This window comes from Saccopteryx bilineata, chromosome 6, assembly GCF_036850765.1.
Source record: "Saccopteryx bilineata isolate mSacBil1 chromosome 6, mSacBil1_pri_phased_curated, whole genome shotgun sequence".
NCBI lineage: Eukaryota > Metazoa > Chordata > Mammalia > Chiroptera > Emballonuridae > Saccopteryx > Saccopteryx bilineata.
In genome coordinates, this window is record NC_089495.1 from 54,396,604 (window position 1) to 54,418,540 (window position 21,937).

The 21,937-nt window shown below is 42.0% G+C and overlaps 1 protein-coding gene across 1 annotated transcript in view; it reads left to right on the forward strand.

The window, feature by feature from the left end:
• The window catches only part of ABCC4 (ATP binding cassette subfamily C member 4 (PEL blood group)), a 289,300-nt gene that overhangs the window by 63,804 nt on the left and 203,559 nt on the right, over positions 1-21,937 (forward strand). The window contains exon 4 of the mRNA XM_066234422.1: positions 7,822-8,046. Within this exon, the coding sequence (XP_066090519.1) occupies positions 7,822-8,046 (225 nt within the window). The remainder of the gene's footprint in view (positions 1-7,821; positions 8,047-21,937) is intronic.

Genomic DNA, 21,937 nt, shown 5'->3' on the forward strand with positions numbered 1-21,937 from the left:
CAGTCCTGTGTCCCTGTGAGGGGAAGAGTGGGCCACTCCAGTGACCCCCAGGAATGGGCCTGGGCAGCTGCTGGCCTTGTCCAGTGACTTAGCCTTTGTTTGAGGCCACCCTTGCTGATTGTCTCTGGCTCAGGTGGAGGGTGTAGGAAGGCAGAGGTTTGGCAGACGTTTGTGTAAATCTCTGCGTTGGAACTCAGCTGCTGGACAAGAAGTGAACAGAAAAAATTGAGTAGAATTTGTGCCTCGCCTTAGGGCTGATTCTCTGAGAGCTGTGCTGGGCCTTTGAGAGGATTTCCCAGCTCTTCGTTCCACAGGCCCCTCACCTCCGCTCCACGTGGGAGGGTGAGGAGTGGCTGCTGAGCAAGCTGTGGGCGGAGCAGCCCCTGGGGGTCGGAGCAGCCACTGGGGGCTGCTCCACAAAGAGGCGGGAGGAAGCATTCAGAGAAGCTGACTGGAGACCTGAAAAGCAGATCCGCTGTGTACACCCTGGTGTTTCTGGGCACCCAGCATTAGCATAGCAATATCCATAGTGATGGCCCCGAGTCATCCACAGAGCTCATGCATCTCAGTCCATTTAAGAAGACAGGGAATATGGTGACTCATTTTAAAAGGATTACGTTCATAATGATTAAAATAAAGAAATGCTTGGAAGTAAAACTTCCAATTACTGTGGAGAAGAGTTGGCCTTTAGGAATGCCTTTTTTTTTCTTTTTCTTTTTTTTTCTTTTTTTAGTGGGAGAGAGACAGACAGATAGACAGGAAGGGAGAGTGTTGAGAAGGATCAACTCATTGTTGTAGCTCGTTAGTTGTTTATTGATTTCTTCTCATATATGCCATGACTGGAGAGGGGGAACTCAAGCTGAGCCAGTGACCCCCGCCCTTGCTCAAGCCAGCAACCTTGGGATCATGTTGGTGATCCTGTGCTCAAGCTGGCAACCCCGCACTCAAGCTAGTGACCTTGGGGTTTTGAACCGGGACCGTTAGTGTCCCAGGCCAGTGCTTTATTCGTTGTGCCACTGCCTGGTTAGGACAGATGAGGCTGTTTTTGTTAACATTATTTTTCCCTTCTTTTCCAAGTGAGAAGAGGGGAGATAGAGAGACAGATTCCTGCATGTGTCCTGCCCGGGATCCACCAGGCAACCCCCATCTGGAGCTGATGCTCTCCCGTCTGGGGCCATGCTCCCAACCAAGCTATTTTTAGCACCTGAGGCAGAGGCTCCAGGGAACCATTCTCTGCGCCTGGGGCCAGTGCGCTTAGACCAATAGAGCCATGGCTGCAAGGTGGGAAAAGAGAGAGAGAAAGAGAAAGAAGGGGGAGGGGTGGATAGTCAGATGGTCACTTCTTCTGTGTGCCTTGAGTGGGAATCGATTCCTAGACATCCACACACCAGGCTGATGCTGCTCTATCACTGAGACAACCAGCCAGGGCCGAAGCTGTTTTTAAATATGGCTGTTATTCTTGTGCCTTCTACTCTATTCCCATTCTCCTTTTAGAGGTAACTTTAAAAACAAATTGTGGTTTATTTATTTATTTCATTTTGTAAATGCACTTAATTTTTCCAGCTGTGTAGAATGGAGAGTCTTAGTTGTATCCTTGGAATTCAAGACTTTGGGTTCATAAGGGTTGTTTTATTTTTAAGTGTGCTATGTGGCATGGAACCCTGATTAAATCCCTTATGGTACATGCAAGATTCTGTGATGGTACAGGAGAGGACAGCAGATGCTTACATGGGGTTAGTGTCTGCACTGCATTATCTTCCAGGGAGAAGAACTTTAGGTTTCCTCCTTAATTAGTTGATTCTAAACCAGTCCCTGGAGGCTGGGCCTTGGCCATCAGAATGCTCTTAACACCTGCGAGGTGATGCTGAGGGGCGATGAGGGTGAAGACCACTGATTGGAACTTAGTGTATATCTGGAATCTTGGTGGTATTTCCCTAGATTCATGGCTTTTCCTTCTTATGTCTGATCTTTCTCAATTCTGCCTTCATCACCTTCCCCACATTTTTACACATTAACTGCCTGCCCATTTCTCCTTGCCCCCACCCCACAAGCTCACTCTTTTCTGCTTATGTGTTTCACACAAGCATTTTTCTTTGTCTGATGGATTGTTTCTGCTTCCTGTCTGTGTGTTTCTTTCTTATGAATCCGTTGTGGTAGATTTGGGCAAGAAACATTTCAAGTAAATGGGGAAAACATGGTGGGGGAACTGTGCCCACTGGGGAGGTTTTAGCATTCAGACGTGTAATAATTTAGCCCGAGAAGCAAAGGCTGGGGCTCACATGTTAGGTGCCTTAATGGGGCTGGATACCAAATATTCCACTAAGAAATATCTGTCTTATAGACTCAGAGATTCTGGTAGAACCTTGAACCATGGGTCATTGGGCTATCATATTGGGCTCTTTTAAAAAAATCTCTTAATGGTTTTACAGTTGAGAATTATTGTGAAGAACTAAGGACTATATTCCTCATGGTTTGTGGGAAGACTCTTTACCAGGTCATAGAGTGGCTCCAAAGATGCAGGGATTGTATGAGTGAGTAACTTTTGACCTTGTTCCTGCTATCCAGAAAGTTTAGAAAACATCAGTCTGTTCCTGTCTGTGCCCTGACTGAGAAATGAACCGGCAGCCTCTGTGCTCTAGGGCGATGCTCTAACCAGCCGAGCTCTCCAGCCAAGGACTTTCCCTAGTTTTATTGAGAAATAATTGACATATCACTGTATAAGCTCAAGGCATATAGCATGAAAATTTGATCTACATATATTGTGAAATGATTACTGCAATAAGTTTAGTTAATATCCGCCTTCTTAAATAGATACAGTAAAAAGAAAAGAAAGAAAAAAGGAAAAACATTCTCCTGTTACGAGAATTATTTAGCTTTGCTCTCATAACAACTTTCATATATGTCATATCTCAGCGTTAGTTAGTGTCATCCAAGAGTTTTAATTCTGTTACTTTCAAATTTGATAATGTATATTTTCCCAATTTTTAAAAATTGATTGCTTTTAGAGAAACAGAAAGGGAGAGAGAGAGAGAGAGAGAGAGAGAGAGAAAGAGAAGCATTCAAGTTGTTGTTCCACTTAGTTGTGCATTTATTTGTTAATTCCTGTATGTGTTCTGACCAGGCCGGGACCTTGGCATTTTGGGATGACACTGACCATCTGAGCTAACTGGCCAGGGCCTCTCATATTTCTTACTAGTTGAGGAAAGATCAAGAGTGGACAGATGAGCGAAAAGGTATGGGCCATGAACTGGCATTACTTTTTAGTGAGCTTATTTGCTTGACTGGAGTGATAAATACTGTCTCTCAGCAGAAGAGTCCAGAAGCTTAGGCGGTAGTGACCTGCCTTCAGTTTGCACAGGGTTTGTTGCATCTACCAGTATTCTCTTTGATGGGACACCATTCTTAACCTTCTCTTGTAATTGTTCCCATTTGAGGCTTAAATGGGAGCCGAGTAACAGGCAATACTGACTCCCAGAGACGGTCAGCAGTTTTTTGAAAGTTTGGTATGGCTGGTGTTACCTCTAGGCCTCTGGTGGCGAGGCCCAGTGTTGCATGCTGCCTGCCTGGACTGCCCTTGGCTATACCTGGGTTGGGACTGCCCATGCGCACAGTTTGATGTTCTTGCTTTTCTTCGTAAGCCTCCAGCTTTTCACCCAGTGTCAACATAAGAAATGTTTAAACCTGTAGAGAATTTTTATGAGTTTATTTGAGCCATCCTGGTGACCATTACTGGGAAGCAAAATCTCAACAGATTGGGAAAATGCTCCAGAAAATGGCTGTTTCACCATGTATTTTATATATCAGAATCAAAGGGGAAGACTTAGGGGGTTACATGAAATCCATTGGTGATAGACTAGGGAGGTGGGAGAAAGCAAGGGAAGGGGATCTCTGGGATTGGATAAAAAGTATAAGGAATAGCCTGGCCAGGTGGTGGCACAGTGGATAAAGCATTGACCTGGTATGCTGAGGACCCAGGTTTTAAACTCCAAGGTCATTGGCTTGAGTGCGTGCTCACCAGCTTGAGCGTGGGATCATATATACGACCCCATGATTGCTGGCTTGAGCTCAAGGATCATTGGCTTGAAGCCCAAGGTTGCTGGCTTGAACAAGGGGTCACAGGCTCAGCAGGCCCCCCCCCCCAGTCAAGGCACATATGAGAAAGCAGTCAATGAACAACTAAAAGTGCTGCAACAAGTTGATGCTTCTCATCTCTCTCCCTTCCTGTCTGTCTGTGTCTCCCCCCCCCCCCCCCCGCGCTAAAAAAATAAAGTAAAAGTAAAAGGAATGGACATACTTCTCTGTAGGTGGGCATAAGATAGTTAACAGCTAACAATGAACAAGATAATAATAACAATGAGGATTTTCTCTGCTGTAGTGGTTGTGCCCTGAGAGGTCTTTAAAGGTAAGTTATTAGATATGTTATCTTAGATGCAAAAAAGACAAATAGACACGCTCAGGGCAAATATTGACCTTTGATAGGGAAAAATACCCATTGGACATGAATCACTGCCATGAACTGCTTTTAGTTGGAAAATTTTAATTTTCAAACCGTGCTATGTGGTTACTTTCTGTCTCTGAGTTTTGAAGGCCGCCACACATGCCTCATGACTGAGCTTGTCAGTTTAGTATATGGCTTTCTTTTTTTGGTCTTATTTGTCCGCATCAGTAAACTTTTTAAAGTCTGCTTTATGCCCCACTGAGTCAGGGTGCCTCTTGAGGTGAATGAAAGGGCATGCTGGAAATTAACAGTGGGTCTTTGTGTTCTTGAGGCCTGATCATCTTACTCATAATTCTTCAGCTGAGCGAGGTTCCCTTACCTCTGTTCTGTGACCTCTTGAAAAGTGCAGCCTATGAACATGTATGTGCATGTGCACACGGCAGGACAGTGTTGGGGTTTAATGGAACACCCGTTTGAGGGACGGAGACATTTTTCTGTGAATATCCTGATAGGGATAGTTGGTTGAAAAGAAAATGTATGTTAGTTTTATTTCTTGTTTAGCTTTTTGGATTCTCCCTTCCTTTTGCATGTGGGTTCCTGAGTTTGGACCTATAGGAAAAAGCTATCCAAAGCAACCCTGTCACTTGTTTACATGTCTCCATTATTAAGGCAGGACTGCTTAAAAGGAAATGCTTGTTTTAAAGTCAAGTTCTTGAAATATTTCCAAACTTTTGGCATTTTGTCTTTTGAGAAGTCTGTGGAGAAAATGATGTTGATGGCCTATGTGTTTACTTTTGGTGATGGAGTTTCATTGAGTGTGTGGTTTTCTTTGATGCAGGAAAAGTGTGCCTTACAAGGGAGGAAGGAGTTTATCGGGTGGAGTGGTCACTTGTCAGGGAAAGGGAAGTTTTTCTCTTTTTTTGCTTTTAGTCCTGGGGAAGAAAAGTACTTATCTTATATAGGAGGTAAGCCCAGTGACTCCCAACGCATTGGTATAGGATTTTTTTTTTTTTTAGTTTATTTATTGATTTTAGCAAGAGAGAGAGAGAGAAAGAGAGCGAGACTGAAACATCAATCTTCCTGTATGTGCCCTGACCAGAGAACAAAACAGTAATCTTTGTGTATTGGGATGATGCTCAAACTAACTGAATATCTGGCCAGGGCATTCGTTGGTGTAGGATTTTAATTTTTGCCTTGGGGAGTAGATGATTGTTAATATTTTTCAAAACCGGCACCTGCAATGTATGGCTGATGGACAACCATTGATGACATTTTTTAGTTTCGCTGCTGTTGGCATTTAATTTTTGATTCCAAGGAAGCAGTACTGTGGGGCACACCCCAGCTTCTAGAAGGTAGAGACATATTAAAGCAACACCCCATAGGGCTGGCATCCTGGGAACCTCCCAAGCCTGGTTCCTTTAATACTTAAATAAAACTTCCTTTTAAATATTCCAACAGAAGCTATACTTCATTCTCTTGATCTACGTGCATGTTGAATTTCGGTTGGGAAAGATGGGAAGGTTCTTTCTTCCGATCTGTATTTGTGCCAGTATCTCAGTTCATAAAGGTTTTTGATACAGAAGGAGGTAGCAAGAGAACCTCTTGTGAAGGAATCATTCCTGATTTTCCTATAGGCTGGGACATTGAGAGTACTGAGGAAATGGGCTGTCTATATGTAAGCAAACTCCTTACCCTTCTTTTTTCACATTTCTCCTTACCCATCTTAGGTCAAGAATTATTTGACATTTGCCCACTGTGTTCTAAAGCAGTGTTTTTCAATCAGTGTGCCGCGGCACGCTAGTGTGCCATGAGACATGGTCAGGTGTGCCGTGGGGAAATTAAACTTGGGTCCCCAAACTACGGCCTGCGTGCCGGATACGCCCCGTGGAGGCTATTTATTCGGCCTGCCGCCTGCCGCCAGCCGCCTCCATCCGAACATAAACATTCCCCTCACAATCCCTCCAGCTATCAGCGACAGGAAGAGTGGAAGCACAGGGAACGCTCACTGACCAATCACCTTCTAGGATTCATCCCGACCACTAGCGATGAACCAATAGTAGGCCGCCTCTCATCCACACCCAGGAAGGTCCCTGCTCTGGGCTGCCGCACTTGTCATTGTGTGGCCTCGGAGAGTAGTTGAAGCTGCTACTCCTCCCCATGGTCCCGATTTCTAATCCTGGTCAGGACTGGAGGTAAATGTTGCCACCACTAGATGAAGCCTCAGCCTCAGCTGGTTATGTCTATCCTGATGGTGTATATAGATAGTTGACCTTTTTCTTTTTAAAAGAGGCCCCCGCGGAGGGTGATATATGGATACAATGCATCATAGTGTTATCTATATTGTATATGGCCTCCTGAAGGGTCATCTTCTAAAAGAGCTCAAATCTCTGTATACACCATCAAAACAGACAGAACCAAGGCCCCTGCACCCAGCTGACCATGGGATTTGAACCCACAACCTCAGGGAGAACTGTAGTATTTATCAGAATTCTTACCTAGAAAGCAAACTTCTCAATCTGACAGTAGAGATGCTCTGAGGACTTATGAATGTTACACAAGTACCCAACATTTTCTAAAATTGATTTTGTCCAGTCTCTATATAGAGAGAGTATTTGCCAAATTGATTTGAACCCACAACCTTGATGAAAGCTCCAGTATCTATTAGCGTGACTTTATATATGAGGGGTTACATGGGACTATATATATGAGGTTACCTGGGACTGTATATATGAGGTTACATGGGACTGTATATGAGGGGATTTTACGTGGGACTGTATATGAGGGGATGTTACGTGGGACTGTATATATGAGGGATGTTACATGGGACTGTATATGAGGGGATTTTACGTGGGACTGTATATGAGGGGATGTTACGTGGGACTATATATGAGGGATGTTACATGGGACTGCATATATGAGGGATGTTACATGGGACTGTATATAGGAGGGGGTTATTCTTTTTTATTTAACTTTTTTTTTTAATAAATGTAATTTATTTAAACTTTAAATAAATTCTAACAGTTAGAGTGTTATTTTGTGTCATTTTGGTAGGTGGTGTGCCCCAGGATTTTGTAAATGTAAAAAATGTGCCGTGGCTCAAAAAAAAGTTGAAAATCACTGTTCTAAAGCACTAGTTGTAATGTTGATCATCTACAGTGTACCAAGCAGAGTGTACTAAAGCTGTGTTGTCTTTGAACTTTGTAGCTTACAGTTGAAGCTACTATCTCTGTGTTACAAAGAAGGAAGCAGTTCTATTTTTCTTTTAGATTAGTGATGGATGTAGCACTTAGATTAGTGATGTATGCTAAACATACAAGTAGAGCTGTGTTAAGAGAAACTGGTATGGCTTGTATTTCTCATTAAGGCTTTTTTTTTTCTTTTAGGAAAGCGCCAAAATAGTCCAGCCGATATTTTTGGGGAAAATTATTAGTTATTTTGAAAACTATGATTCCTCGGATTCTATGGCTTTGCACGAAGCCTACGCCTATGCCACAGTGCTGAGTGCCTGCACGCTCATCTTGGCCATACTGCACCATCTCTACTTTTATCACGTGCAGTGTGTTGGGATGAGGCTGAGAGTAGCGATGTGCCACATGATTTATCGGAAGGTAAGTGTCATTTGGCATCAAAATGTGCACCTCATCATCTGAAGCATCAGGAGCACTTGGGGAAAGCTCTATAATCTAAGATTTATGTAAATAGGATCATTTAAACCTTACTTAGAGAAGCTTGATATTTGCATCAGGGTGTTTTTTATTTTGTTTTGTTTTGTTTTTCTCTTTTTTTTGAGAGATGAAGAGAGGGAGGGAGAGAGAGAGAGAAGCATAAATTTGTTGTTCCACGTTAGTTCCATTGATTGCTCCTCATCTCAAGCCTGCCTTGACTGAGTATTGAGCCAGTGACCCTGGGTTTTGAACTGGTGACCTCAGTGCTCTGGGTCAGTGCTCTATCCACGGAGCTACCACCAGCCAGACCATGCTAGTTTTTCTTTCTTTATTTTTTTTTGAGCACTATATAATGAAATTTCTATTGAGATTAAGTCAAGATTGCCTTTGATAACATTTGGCATTAGACTGCTGCAAAATACTAACTCTGTAGTAGAATCTAATACAAAAACTAAGTATCAAATTGATTTAGGCACAAAAAAATTTTCACACCTAAGTTTTATAGGTATATTTATGGAAATTTTATTGCTGTTGTTTATTAAAACCTTAATTTCCCTCAAATTTCTAATTCCAAGTCAATGAAATTGGATCTATAAAATGAAATCTAGGACCAAAGATGCATTTGAGAAAGGCAATGGTGGATATATTTTAAAACAAACCATTTAGTTCTGTTCAATATAATTTTGTTAACTAAAGGAAAATGTAAATGGATGCCAAATATAGACTCACTATATTCTTTAGTTATGGTTGTTTTTAATAGTGTTAAAGAAAAATTGGATGGATGTTGGGGATAAACTTTAAATTTTATATTGTTTTTAGTAATTTTAGAAAGAATGGTTTTATCTATTTTATGTTGCTTTTCATTCAAGTTATTATCATACACACTATTTTCTTTTTATTCAGGTTGCAAAGTAGCAGTTTTACTAATAAGACCCAATTGCAGTGTCTTTGTATTGAGAAATGCCATGAGGTTATCCCATAATTTACCCTGGTCTTAATTTTTATAAAGGGAATGAGGATTTCAGGTGTCTTTACAAAGGAGTTGCCACAGATACACCAGTGTCAGGAGCTGAAGAGCTGTTTTTAAACTTGATCATGGATATCTCTGTGCCCTTGGCTATTTGCTTTAAAAAATAAACAAGCAGATAAACCCAGATTTAACAGTATTATATCCTTGAAATTTTCTAAGAGAGTAGATCTCATCTCTTCTCACCTCCTCCCCAGCCTCCACAGATAATTATGTAAGGTGATATATTAATTAGTTTGGCTGTAGTAATTATTTGCTAATGTTTATGGATATCGAAAGAAATATTTTATACCTCATGTTGCATACCTTCAATATATAGTTTTTATTTAAAAAGTAAAATCTTCATTAGAAGATATAACTCGACAATGTAAATATTGCTTCTTTGATCTAGTTGCTCCTTTTTTTTTATTTTTAGAGAGGGAGAGAGAGAAAGGGACAGACAGGAAGGGAGAGAGATAAGAAGTATCAACTCATAGTGCGGCACTTCAGTTGTTCATTGATGGCTTTCTCATATGTTCCTTGATGGGGGTGGGAGAGCATGGGGGTGTGGTGTGTGGCTCTACACTCCAGCTGAGCCAGTGACCCCTTGCTCAAGCCAGTGACCTTTGGGCTGAAGCAAGCAACCATGGTGTCATGTCTTTGATCCCTTGCTCAAGCCGGTGACCTCACTCTCAAGCTGGTGAGCCTGTGCTCAAGTGGCAACCTCAGGGTTTCGAACTTGGGTCTTCAGCATCCCAGGCTGACACTCTACTCTATTCATTACACCGTTGCCTGGTTAGACTGTAGTTGCTACTTATCTGGAACTTCTGTTTTTTGTGAATACTTTTCTTGCAAAGTACAAGGTGTCTTTCTACATCTTCGAGTAAGATGTTATTAATCTTGGAATTGTGTGAATCCTCCAGGCTTGGTGTCTCATTCATTGTCTGTGGTAGGCTACACCGTGTAAGCGTGGTTTCTTCTTCTGTGACATGAAAATGGTAGCAATGCTTGTATGCTCAGGTCAAGGGTCTTTGCTCAGACTCGGGGACCTTCATTGTCCTTGCTGTCGTCGTCATCGTTGTCATCGTCGTCATCATCATCATCGTTATTCTGTTGCAGTCTTTTCTGCCATTTAGGAAAATACTCAGATTTCTCTACAAATTAGCTAGGTTTTGCATTTCCACATCAGATTTAGCCTCCATAAATAAAAAGGAAATTTCACTAGTACTCCATTCTGAAAACCTTAAACATGGAATTCAGGTTTGAGGAGGTGACAGGTTCAAAGAAAGTTCTGCAGCACAGGTGAGTTGCTGTCCACCTGTTTTTCTTCCTCTTCTCACTAAAGCTTTGGAATGTTGCCTTTGGGAAATCCAATCTGACTTCTTAGCACACGCAAACATGTCCCATGGGTGTTAATTTGCTGGCTTGATTAGCCTAAAAGAATCGATCCTTTATGAGGTCAAAAATTGCTTGGGTTGAACCATAGAATTAACCTGAACTTCCGGAAACGTGGGAAAGACACATTTCCTCTTGCACTGCCTTGTATCACTGCCTGCTGAGGTGAAGAAATAAGATACTCTTTACCACAGGTGGGCTGATGTCTTACAGCAAGAGCCGACTCCTAAGTGCCACTCCGAATGTCCCCTCCGTGGACAGTTTATACCCAGGCCCCACCTCCTGTTCTCCCACCCTGGGAGACAATTAGGTTGGTTATTATACATGGAATGGCTGTTAAGCTTCAGTGGAAGTTTGTAATATTGAATGATTTTGTGGGATGTATTATATCTAAAAATGACTTGTTATTTGTTTATCTTTATACCGCTTTGGTAAAATTACTTTTAGCTTTTGATCATTGGTTTTATTTTTTATTGTGATGAAATATTCATAATGTAAAATTAACCTTTTTAATTTTTTTTAAGTGTACCATTCAGTGGCATTGAGGACATTCACACTGTTGTGTAGTCATTACCGCAATTCCTATCCAGAACTTTTTTATCTTCCCAAACTGAGACTCTCTACCCATTAAACACTAACTCCCCTCTCTGCCCTCTGGCATCAGCATTCTACTTCCTGTCTTCGGAATTTCCCTACACTAGGTACCTGATATAAGTGGATCATACTCTGTATGTCAGTTTGTATCTGGCTTATGTCATGTGGCATAATGTCTTCAAGGTTCATCCATGTTGTAGCACGTGTCAGAATTTAACTTCTTTTTAAGGCTGAATAATAGTCCATTATAAGAATATATCACATATCGTTTATCCATTCATCTGATAGTGGACACTTGGGTCGTTTCCACCTTGGGCAGTTGTGAATAATGCTGCTGTGAACCAGTGTATGCGTATCTTTTCAAGTCTGTGCTTTAAGTTCTTTTGGGTACACCCTCAGAAGGGGAATTGTTGGACTATATGGTAATATTATGTGTAATTTTTTTGAGGAACTGCCATCCATACTGCCCTCCTTAGTGGCTACATCATTTTACATTGCCACTTGATCATTAATTTTTGTGTTTAAGTTGAGGACTAGATGAAGGGAAGTTGTGATGAAGTATGACATTTTGTTTGGGTCAGTGGTTCCAGTTGGTGGTCTGTTGAAAGAACTCATAGCGATCTGTTTAGTTTCCTCAATTCTTTAGGGAATTTTCCAGAACATTTTACCAAATAAAGGGATTGTGCAACAGAGGCTGTTTTTTGTAAAGTCAACAGATTGACGTGATAGTGTTTTGGACATACTTGCTCACTCTTAAAGGTCGCCACCAGTCACTGGTTATATTGCCAGTATGGGAGCTGTGGCTTACTTCCTGTCCTTGTCCTTGGCTGGACACAGGAGGAGGAGGACATGTCCAACTTAAAATCTCGAAGGGCTACTACTTCCCCAGCTTAGCGCACAAGAAGTGGGACTCGACTGGGGTATCGAAGACAGTAACTTCAGGCAAGGCGAGCCTGGATTGAAGACAGCTGACAGTCTTTATCCCTGTCACTCATGGGAATATACCTCGCATCTGCCAGTCCTGACCTTGGCTTTGGGCCTGGGTGGAAGTGAGATTGACTGGTACAGGTCTCTAAACCTGGGGCAGGCAGGATGACAGTCTTAGAAATCAGGATGGTCTTGTTATATTTCACACAGAATTTTTGCATTTTAAAATGCATACAGTACAGAGATATTTTCTTAAAATCTTTAGCTAGTTGGCTCTTAGATTTCCTGACTTTTTGTCCAGACTGAAGATCTCTGGCGATCCTTGTAGTGGATCCTGATGATGGGTTGGCTTGCTCTGAATGCTGGGCGGAGCCAGAACAGTCAGTCACTGAGCTCACAGCGACTGTTCTCTGCTACTTGTTTCCTGCTGCAGACTTCTTTGCCAGCTTGAATCAGTTTGGCGAAAATCTTGTTTTCAGTTGTTTTAGAGTTACCTAAGGGATAGTGTGTTGGAGAATATTTGTCCTTTATTTCAACTTCTAAGAAGATTTGATTCCCTGCAAACATCCTAGTTTTCCTCTATCCTTCATTGTACCTCTGCCTATTGTAGATCCTTGTTTATTCCCAGTTGGGGTGGAACAAGACAAGCTCTTCCTTCTTGTCACAGCTCTCATAGTGTGAACAAGTGTCATGTTCACAGTGCCTGTTTTCTGCATCTTTGTGCTTTTTTGGGGGGTGATTTTGTTGTTTAAAATAGTCCCAGGAAGAGTGTTCAAGTGCTGTCTGTATTTCTAAGCACAAGAAGACTGATGTGCCTTATGGAAAAAATACCCATGTTAAATAAGCTTGATTCAGTTGAGTCACTGTACTTTTGACCACAAGTCCACTGTTAATCAACAATAGGTATTAAGTTGTCTTTAAATAAACAGAAACAAAGTAATATATGTATTGATCAGCCGATGAAAATATTGTTACCAAAGGTGGGCAGTAACCTAACCCTGTATTTCCCCTAAGGGCAATTAATATTCACTAGTCATGTTCCCAATGACTTTATAGAACATAACTATTGTAGATAATGAGAGTTGGCTACTGATATTTATTCAATACGTCTCAAGGGGATAACTTCTATAGATCAATATTCTCTCTAGAGAAATATTTTTACTCACCTTAGGTAAGTGTATTTTTAATTATTTGATGTACATATGGTCCCCAACTTACGATGCTTTGATTTAACGATTTTTTGACTTTATGTTGGTGTGAAAGCCATATGAGTTCAGAAGAAACACATTGTGTTTTGAATTTTGATCTCCTGTACTAGCAAATTGCAATAGGACACTCTTTGCAATGCTGGGCATTAGTAGTGAGGGCAGCTCCCAGTCAGCTGTGCGGTCACAAGCATAAACAACCAGTACTCTACTGTGTTGCCAGTGATTTTTGGATATTGTGTTTTCTCATTCTGTCATGTCTACAAAATGCCCATCTGTGTCTCCTGCTTCTGACGAGAAGAGGAGAGCAATTACCGTAAGTGTTCGGAGCATGTTTAATGTAGGTGAAGCTTAGCTATGGTGTTTGGTAGGTTAGGTGTATTAAATACATTTTTGATTAAGATCTTTTCAACTTTCCATGGATTTACTAGGAAATAGCCAATGGTGGGATTCAGCCAGTTTGCACCAGTTCGGCAGAACTGATAGCTAATTTTTCATTGAGTTCGGCAAACCGGTTGTTAAAATGGCACTTGTAATCAGGGTTCTCCCTAGGGGGGGTGCCTGGGCAACTGCTCACTGTGGAAATCACAAATTTACATTCCTTACTCTTTTGAAACGTTCATATGTGCAGCAGGTGAAAAAAATTTGATGGAACTATGCTTGTAATATTTATTTATTCGTTTCATAAAACTCATTATATCTTTGATGAAATACTACATTTTAATTCCCTCGCATTTGTTACTTCAGTAAACAAACATATAATGTAAAGAGAAAAAGTGCCAAACAACCAGGGGGGTGAAAAGTTGTCATTGGAAATATCTTAAATAATAGTTTTATTGTTTTTCTGTCAGGTACTATTTAATATTTTTTCATTAATATTTTATTTTATTTTTAGCAACAGAGACAGAGAGAGAGACAGAGAGAGGGACAGATAGGGACAGACAGGCAGGAAGGGAGAGAGATGAGAAGCATCAATTCTTCATTGTGGCTCCTTAGTTGTTCATTGATTGCTTTCTCATATGTGCCTTGATGGGGGGACTACAGCAGAGTGACTGACCCCTTGCTCAAGCCAGCAACCTTGGGCTCAAGCCAGCGGTCATTGTCTCAAGCCACTGACCATGGGTCATATGTATGATCCCGTGCTCAAGCTGGATGAACCTGTGCTCAAGCTGGCAACCTTGGGGTTTTGAACCTGGGTCTTCTGTGTTCCAGGCTGATGCTGTATCTACTGTGTCACCGCTTGATCAGGCTATCAGGTATCTTTTAGCACAGAATCTGAAAAGGAAGCAGAAGGAGACCTTCCAGTGTGCAGAGAGAGGCTAAGCTTGCGGACTTCTGCTGAGTCACGTCTGCAGCCTTCTTCAGTAAATGGAGCCTGAGTTTAAAAAGTTCTGCACCAGAGTGTGCTGATGCTGGCAGGGAATCGTTTACCTCCCTGCAGCTCTCCGTCTCCACCGCCATCCCAGCCCCCAGGCCTGTCCCTCATCTCCCTCAAATTAATTACACGGATTGTGGAAAGGCAATTGTTTTGTTTGCGGCTCAGCCAGAATTTGTGATGGTTATAATTATCAACTAGAACTTTGTTTAGATTTTGTTTAAAGCTAATTTTATTACAGTGTAGAATTTATATCTAGGCTAGACAGAATGAAATTGTAGATATTCAACTGATCTGGGCTTACAAAAACAACAGTTTCATATGGTTCCAGCCAATATTTGGCCTATTAGTCTGTGGTTATGTTTCCTCTCTGAAAATATGGAGGAACTAGCATTTTAAGAATATTTTCACAGTGAAACTGTGGTATTTATGGAAATTTCTCTTCTAGTGGTATTTTCTAACCTTCTGGCGAAATTAGAATGAACTAATATAGTATAGGGAGTCCTCGGGTTACACTAGTCTCTACATATGGCATTTTGAGTTTATGACACTCACTCCCGTAAAAACATAGAAGAACTGAGACGGGAATGTTTTGGCTTACACTGTTAGCGTCATAAACAGACTATGTAAGTGAACTAATTTGGTTGCGCGTGGCATGGTTTGACGTGGCGGAAGAATACGCAGTAATGCAGCATGTGAGTGAGGGAGTTGGCGTCCCCCACTACGCTTACCTACGCCATTTTGGACTGTTCCGTTTGCAAGCGTTCCGTTTGTGTTATGCTAGGGTGTGTTTTGACTTACACCAAAATTCGAGGTACGTCCCGCTATAGGAACAGAACTGTTTCAGAACCCGAGGATCCCCTGTAACACTTTAAAAATCTTTCTTTGACATTTTCTTCCTTCATTTTTATGTTTTACTTTTAATATCAACTTGAATTGGAACTGTGCAATTGGTAAAAGGTTAATCTCAGGAAGCGGCAATTTGTCAATGCTTTAGTTTGCTAGGGAAGAGCTGAGAGGAGCCTGCAAGGGCAGATTTAGTGTTCTGCAGTCGAAAGTTCAAGCTCACCAAGGAGGTAAAGGAAGGGAGAAGCTGGTCGGTTTAGGCGTCTTCAAAGAGAAAATTTCTGCTGCCGGAGAACTGTGAGTGTCAGTGGTGTTCAGCCACCGGGTAAGCCTGTCTGCTCCCCGGAGGTCCCGTACACTGGAAGGGAGTGCTGTGGTTCCCTGGCTCCCAGACCGCTGCACGTTGGCTTCATATTGGGGGTCTTTAGAACAGCACTGGTCCTGTCTCCTTTCCCAAGACCCTTCGCTTTAACTGCTATGGGGGAGTTTTAAGAGATGCCTGATGATACTAATAGGCCTCAAATATATTTTCAGTTTAATTTTATTTTGTGCCTCATATCCCAAGACCTTCCAGTACCATAGGAGTAACATGTGGGTGGCGAGTTTAACCCTTTCCGTGGTGAATAACCCTTTGTCAAGGATGGTAGCCATTTGTTACTCCCTAGAGTCTTAGAATCTGTACTGATTTCTCTTTTACCCCTTCACTGGCTGCAGTGATGGGCCAGCCAATAGCTTACCTATGTTTTCTATCTTGATGAAAGATGTCAGTTTTAATTTATTTGCATGATTTGCCTCTTTGGTCCATGTTTTGGGCTGCATATGCCAAAATTATCTTCAGATGGATTTTTTGTTGTAATTGTTTATGGCTGGCTGACTATGGCAGGGCACCATGCTACTCCATGTGACAATTTGATTAGTACCTCCTGGATGCATGCTGTATGTGATCCAGAGGAATGGGTTTTTGCTAATTAGACAGTCTCAAAGCAGAGTGGTAAATTGGTAATAATTGGTTTCTTTCAAAAATATCCCCCCTTCCTGCATCAAGGCACATATGAGAAAGTAATCAGTGAACAACTAAGGTGCTGCAATCAAGAATTGATGCTTCTCATCTCTCTTCCTTCCTATTTGTTTGTTCCTGTCTGTCCCTGTCTGTCTGTCTTTCTCTCTCTCTCTCTCATACTTTCGCTAAAAATAGAATTTTTTTCCCCCCCAGAGAGACAGGGACAAGATGGGATAGAGATGAGAAGCATTAACTTAGAGTTGTATCACTTTAGTTGTTCATTGATTGCTTGTCATACATGCCTTGACCAGGGGGCTCAACTGGGCCAGTGATCTCTCTGCTCAAGCCAGTGACCTTGGGCTTCAAGCCAGCTACCTTTGGGCTCAAGCCAGCAACCATGAAATCATGTTGATGGTCTGTGCTCAAACTGGCAACCCAGCACTCAAGCTGGCAAGCCTGTGCTCAAGCTGGTTGAGTCCACACTGAAGCCGGTGACCTTGGAGTTTTGAACCTGGGACTTCAGTGTCCCTGGTTGATGCCCTATATACTGTGCCACCACCGGTCAGGTCTTTTTACTACTACTTTTTTGTGGGTTTTTTTTTTGTTTGTTTGTTTTGTTTTTGTGACAGAGACAGAGAGAGGGACAGATAGGGACAGACAGAAGGGAGAGAGATGAGAAGCATCAATTTTTTGTTGCGGTACCTTAGTTGTTCATTGATTGCTTTCTTATATGTGCCTTGACTGAGGGCTACAGCAGAGCAAGTGACCCCTTGCTCAAGCCAGCGACCTTGGCTCAAGCTGGTGAGCCTTGCTCAAACCAGATGAGCCCGCGCTCAAGCTGGCGACCTTGGGGTTTTGAACCTGGGTCCTCCACATCCCAGTCTGACGCTCTATCCACTGCGCCAGTGTCTGGTTAGGCTACTACTACTTTTTAATCAACAACGTAATTTAAATAAATAAGACGCACATATCTTAAGTGTTCGAGTTTGAAAAATGTATATACGTGGGTAATTACATGGCAGTCAATGCACTAATCATTTCTATCACTCAGAATGTTTCTTTCCAGTCAGTCTTTCTTTCCTGCCTGAGCTCCAGATGACCATTGACCAGATTTTTATCGTTATGGATTAGTTTTGCCTATTCTAAAACCTCATGTAAAGTGGAGTCATTTAGTATATGCAACTCTTCATGGGCCTTGTTCCCTCAGCATAATATTTTTGAGATTCTTCCATGCTGTTGGGTGTATTAGTAGTTCTTTTTGTTTTCTGTTGCTGAAAATACGATTCCACTGTATGAAAGCAGCACAGTTTATCCATTCACCTTTTGATTGACTTACGGGTATTTCCAAGTTTAGACTGTTGCCAATAAAGATGCTGTGAATGTTCATATACCTATTCTTGTGGATACATGTTTTTCTTTCTTCTAGGTAAACCTAGAGTAGAATTGCTGGGTCATAGAGTAAATATCAGTATGTTTAACTTGAGAGAGATGACAAATGATTTTTGAAAGTGATTGCACTATATTGGGTGCCCACCAATAATATTTATATGAGTTCCAGTGGCACTACATTCTCACCAAGATGTGGTGTCGTCGGTGTTTTCAGTTTTAGTTACACATAAGGGTATAAAGTAGTACCTCACTATGATTTTGATTTTTACTTTGTTGATGACTAATGATGTGGAGTGGGGCAAAATCCCTCCAGTGAGAATCACTGCTCTAGAGAATGGTCTTTAAATCTAAGCCACGGTTCCTCTTTCCAGGGTGTCTCAGCTTTACCCAAGGCTAGTTAGTGATGTATTCATGAGCTTTCTGTCTGGGAAGTCATGGGCTGTCTTGACCAAGGCCTTTGTAGCTCAGTCCTCAGCTTGGGCCTTGCAGCAGGTACCCCCCACCCTGGCCAAGACTTCAGAGAGCCTTTCTTTCTGTACACTTCTTCACGGCCCAGTGGCCTTGCCTCGCAGGTGCCAGCTGCTTCAGCTGACTCCGACCTTTGACCTCTGCTTCCTCCACTGAGGGCTGCTGTGCACTGTGGACTCCAAGTCACTGTGCTGCCACAGCTGGAAAGGGTCTCCTGGCAGAGTACCAGGGCAGTGGTCACCTTGGTGGTGTCCCTTCTCTCAGCTCTGCCTGTTATCTGATGCCTGACCACATAACTTTGTTAGATTATCTAGTTGCTTATGGCAGAGGTGGTAGTGGAGGCTGGTGCTCTCTCAGTGACTCAGCCATTTATCCGAGCAGCAGTGTTTTCACTGCTTTTATCCGCTGGATGTTGATGGCTCTGCAGTGGGGAATCTCGTGTGTAAGTACGGGGCGTGGTCATGGTGGCTCTAGGACATTCCTGTTCAACCTCCAGCCAAACAGATCAAGGGTGAGGGTGTATATACTGGGCTGAGGTTCACCCACTTTGTCATGTCATCTTTGTGTTTATTAAAAACCCAGTGTCTGTGTCTAATCCCAGACCTACTCCTCAGCATTTTTAAAGGCGAGGCCTGCTGCTGTTTAATCTGTGCCCTGGGATTCATGTCAGCAGGAAAGCCAAGGAAATGCACCAGCTAAGGGCGGGAGGGGGGGGGGGCACAGATGGGGCGGGGCAGAAGGAGCGGTGCCTCCCTGAAAATGAGAGGGCAGCCTGAGTCTCTGTCTTCCTTTTTCAGGGATTAATGCTGAAATCATGACTGATATTTATGTTTTAAAATTCTAATTTGTTTAATGAAAAATATTTTTTCTTGTTTGTCTGAAAATGGTTTTATTTTTCCTTCACTTTTAAAAGATATTTGTCTAGGTTTAGAATTTTTGGTAGTCATTTTGTTTTTTAAATGAACACATTTAAAAATTTTAATTGTGGCAGAATACACAGTGTTGGGCAAACAAGTGTGAAAAAAGTGTGTTAGGCTTGCCCGTTTTTATTCGGCCTGACTGGTGCTGAGCAGGGGCAGTGCCCTGTGTGTATAGTCCGTGGAAGGCTGCAGGTGCTTGCCGTCAGGGTGGCAGACTGTAGACTGCGATTGCCTGCCGCTATCGGGAGGGGCCGTTGTTTGCTGTTGTTTGCCCGAGAAGGGGTTTTTTCCTCCATCCTGTTTTGCTGGTGAGTCCGGAGAATTTTCCTTGCCTGCTTTCTTGTCTGCCATTGCGAGACTCTAATAAACGGAATGGCCCACCATCCTCCAGCTCCATAGCTCCTTCATCGTCTGCCCGAATCCAGTGTGAACCTGCGTGGCCACGGCCACCGGCCTTACACGTAGTATAAAGCTGACCGTGTTTACCACTTTTGAGTGTACAGTTTGGTGGCATTCGGTACATTCCTGTCATTGTGCAGCCATTATCACCATCCATCTCCGGAGCTCTTTTCATCTTATAAAGCTGAAACAGTGCCCACTGAACTAAAGTTCCCCGTCCCCTTGCCCCTGGCAACCTCCATCCTACTTCTTGTCTCTGATTTTGCCTGTTCTAGGTACCTCATGTAAGTGGAATCATACAGAATTTGTCTTTGGGTTGGTTACTGGCTTATTTCACTTAGCACAGTGTCCTCAAGATTAATTTTTCGAATAGGTGTGGGCCATACACTTACTCAGTATTCATTGAAGAAATTATCTTTCATCCTGATTCTTAACTGTGGTGATGTAGTTTCAGTTGTGGATGAAAATAAGGCATTTCAAAGAGGACTCCACCCCCTTGGACCCCCTGCTCTGAGCAGGCAACTCTGTCCTGGTTCTGTTTCAAGTCTCCATCCCCTCCCCCTGGGACCCATTAGCTGACCCTTTCTTTTTTTCTTTTTCTTCAATTTCTAGTATCACTTATTTTTCCTAGAATCTGGATATAATGAACTGTAGTAAGACAGTGCTTAATACTGTTTAAGCCTTATTTTAGGTTCTTTAAGCTAGTTCAGTATTTGTAAACATGAATTCACATTTCAGTAAAACTGGAATACTAAAATTTGACATACCAACAAATATACTCAATATTGATATAGCTAACTAAACATTTTTATATGCAACACTTTAATATAACTGAAGTCAGACTTTAATATAACAGAATTTGGGCTTTAATACAACAGAATTCAGCCTTTACAAACTAGCTTGCACATAAAGTTATTATTCTCTTTGCCTGCGTACCTCTGTGTCTTAACAGCTATTGGGACCCAGCTGCCTCTGGATACACTGTGCTCCATTGAGTAGGGGAATACGGGGTTTAGAAAAATGGGATTTGGTAAAGAGGGTGACGATCACTTTATGCGAGGTAATTTTCCTCATTGCTCTGTGCACTGTTCCCCTAATTTCTTTATACATACTGATGGTAGAAATTAAGGCATTGCTGCTTTTGGTATAAGTTTGGTTTTAAAAAAATGTATGTTGTAAATAAGTCATTATGTAGACAGCATCCCCTTTTGACATTTCTTTTTCGGCACATATTTCTTCATTTTCTGAAAGCTTCAAGGATAGCGCTTGAAAGGCAATGAACAATGCAACTCATCACTGTAGGTTTGCTGCAGTCCCAACCTCCTCAAGTTTAATACTTTGATAAATATAAAGCCTTAGGAAAAAGAAAACTCATATTTGAAAAATACTTTCAATTTGACTAGTTCTCAGTAAAATTTTACGCATTGGGTGAGTTTGTAGAAGGCACATTGCTTCTCTCTTGTACTCCTCGTCTGAATGAAGGGAGGCACATGATAAGCAAAATTATTAGAAACTTATTTTTTTTTTTTTTTAAGTGAGAGGAGGTGAGATAGACAGACTCCTGCATGAGCCTCAACCAGGATCCACCTGGCAACTCCTGTCTGGGGCTGATGCTTGAATCAACTGAGATATCCTCAGCATCTGAGACTGATGCTTGGACCAACCAAGCTATTCTTAGTGCTGGGGCTGACACTCAGACCAGTCTAGCCCACTGGCTGTGGGGGGTGGGAGGTGAAGAGGAGCCGATGGTCTGTTTTCATGTGTGCCCTGACCGGGGATGGAACCTGGGATGGAACCTGGGATGTCTGCATGCTGTGCTGATGCTCTGTCCACTGAGCCGACCAGCCAGGATCAGAAACTTTTTTATACATCAAATAGTTCCTATAAACGACTAGCAATATGGCCTCACATAAATTTTATGATTAAGCATGCCATTTTTGAGATGATAGATTATAAACATTTTTTGTTTTTTATTTAGAAACAGAAAACAAATATATGATAAAAATGTATATATATTTATAAAAGATTATAGAAGTTTGTTTTTCTTCTTCTGTTGGGGGCATACTTTGTTTATTTTCTCTCCCTCATGGAGTCTTTCATGCTTATATTTTTCCTTCTTTTCTTTGCCAGACCAGTACACATTTGCCACACCTGTTCTGTGTTGCTTATTTCTCTGTTCCCCTTTTCTTGTTTGGTAAACCATCTTTCTTGTTTGATAAACCAATCAGATAGGGCCTGTCTTTCAAACAAAGAAATCAGTAATGGGAGTGTCTGGGTGTGAGCAGTCTTTCATTATTTGGGAATGTGATC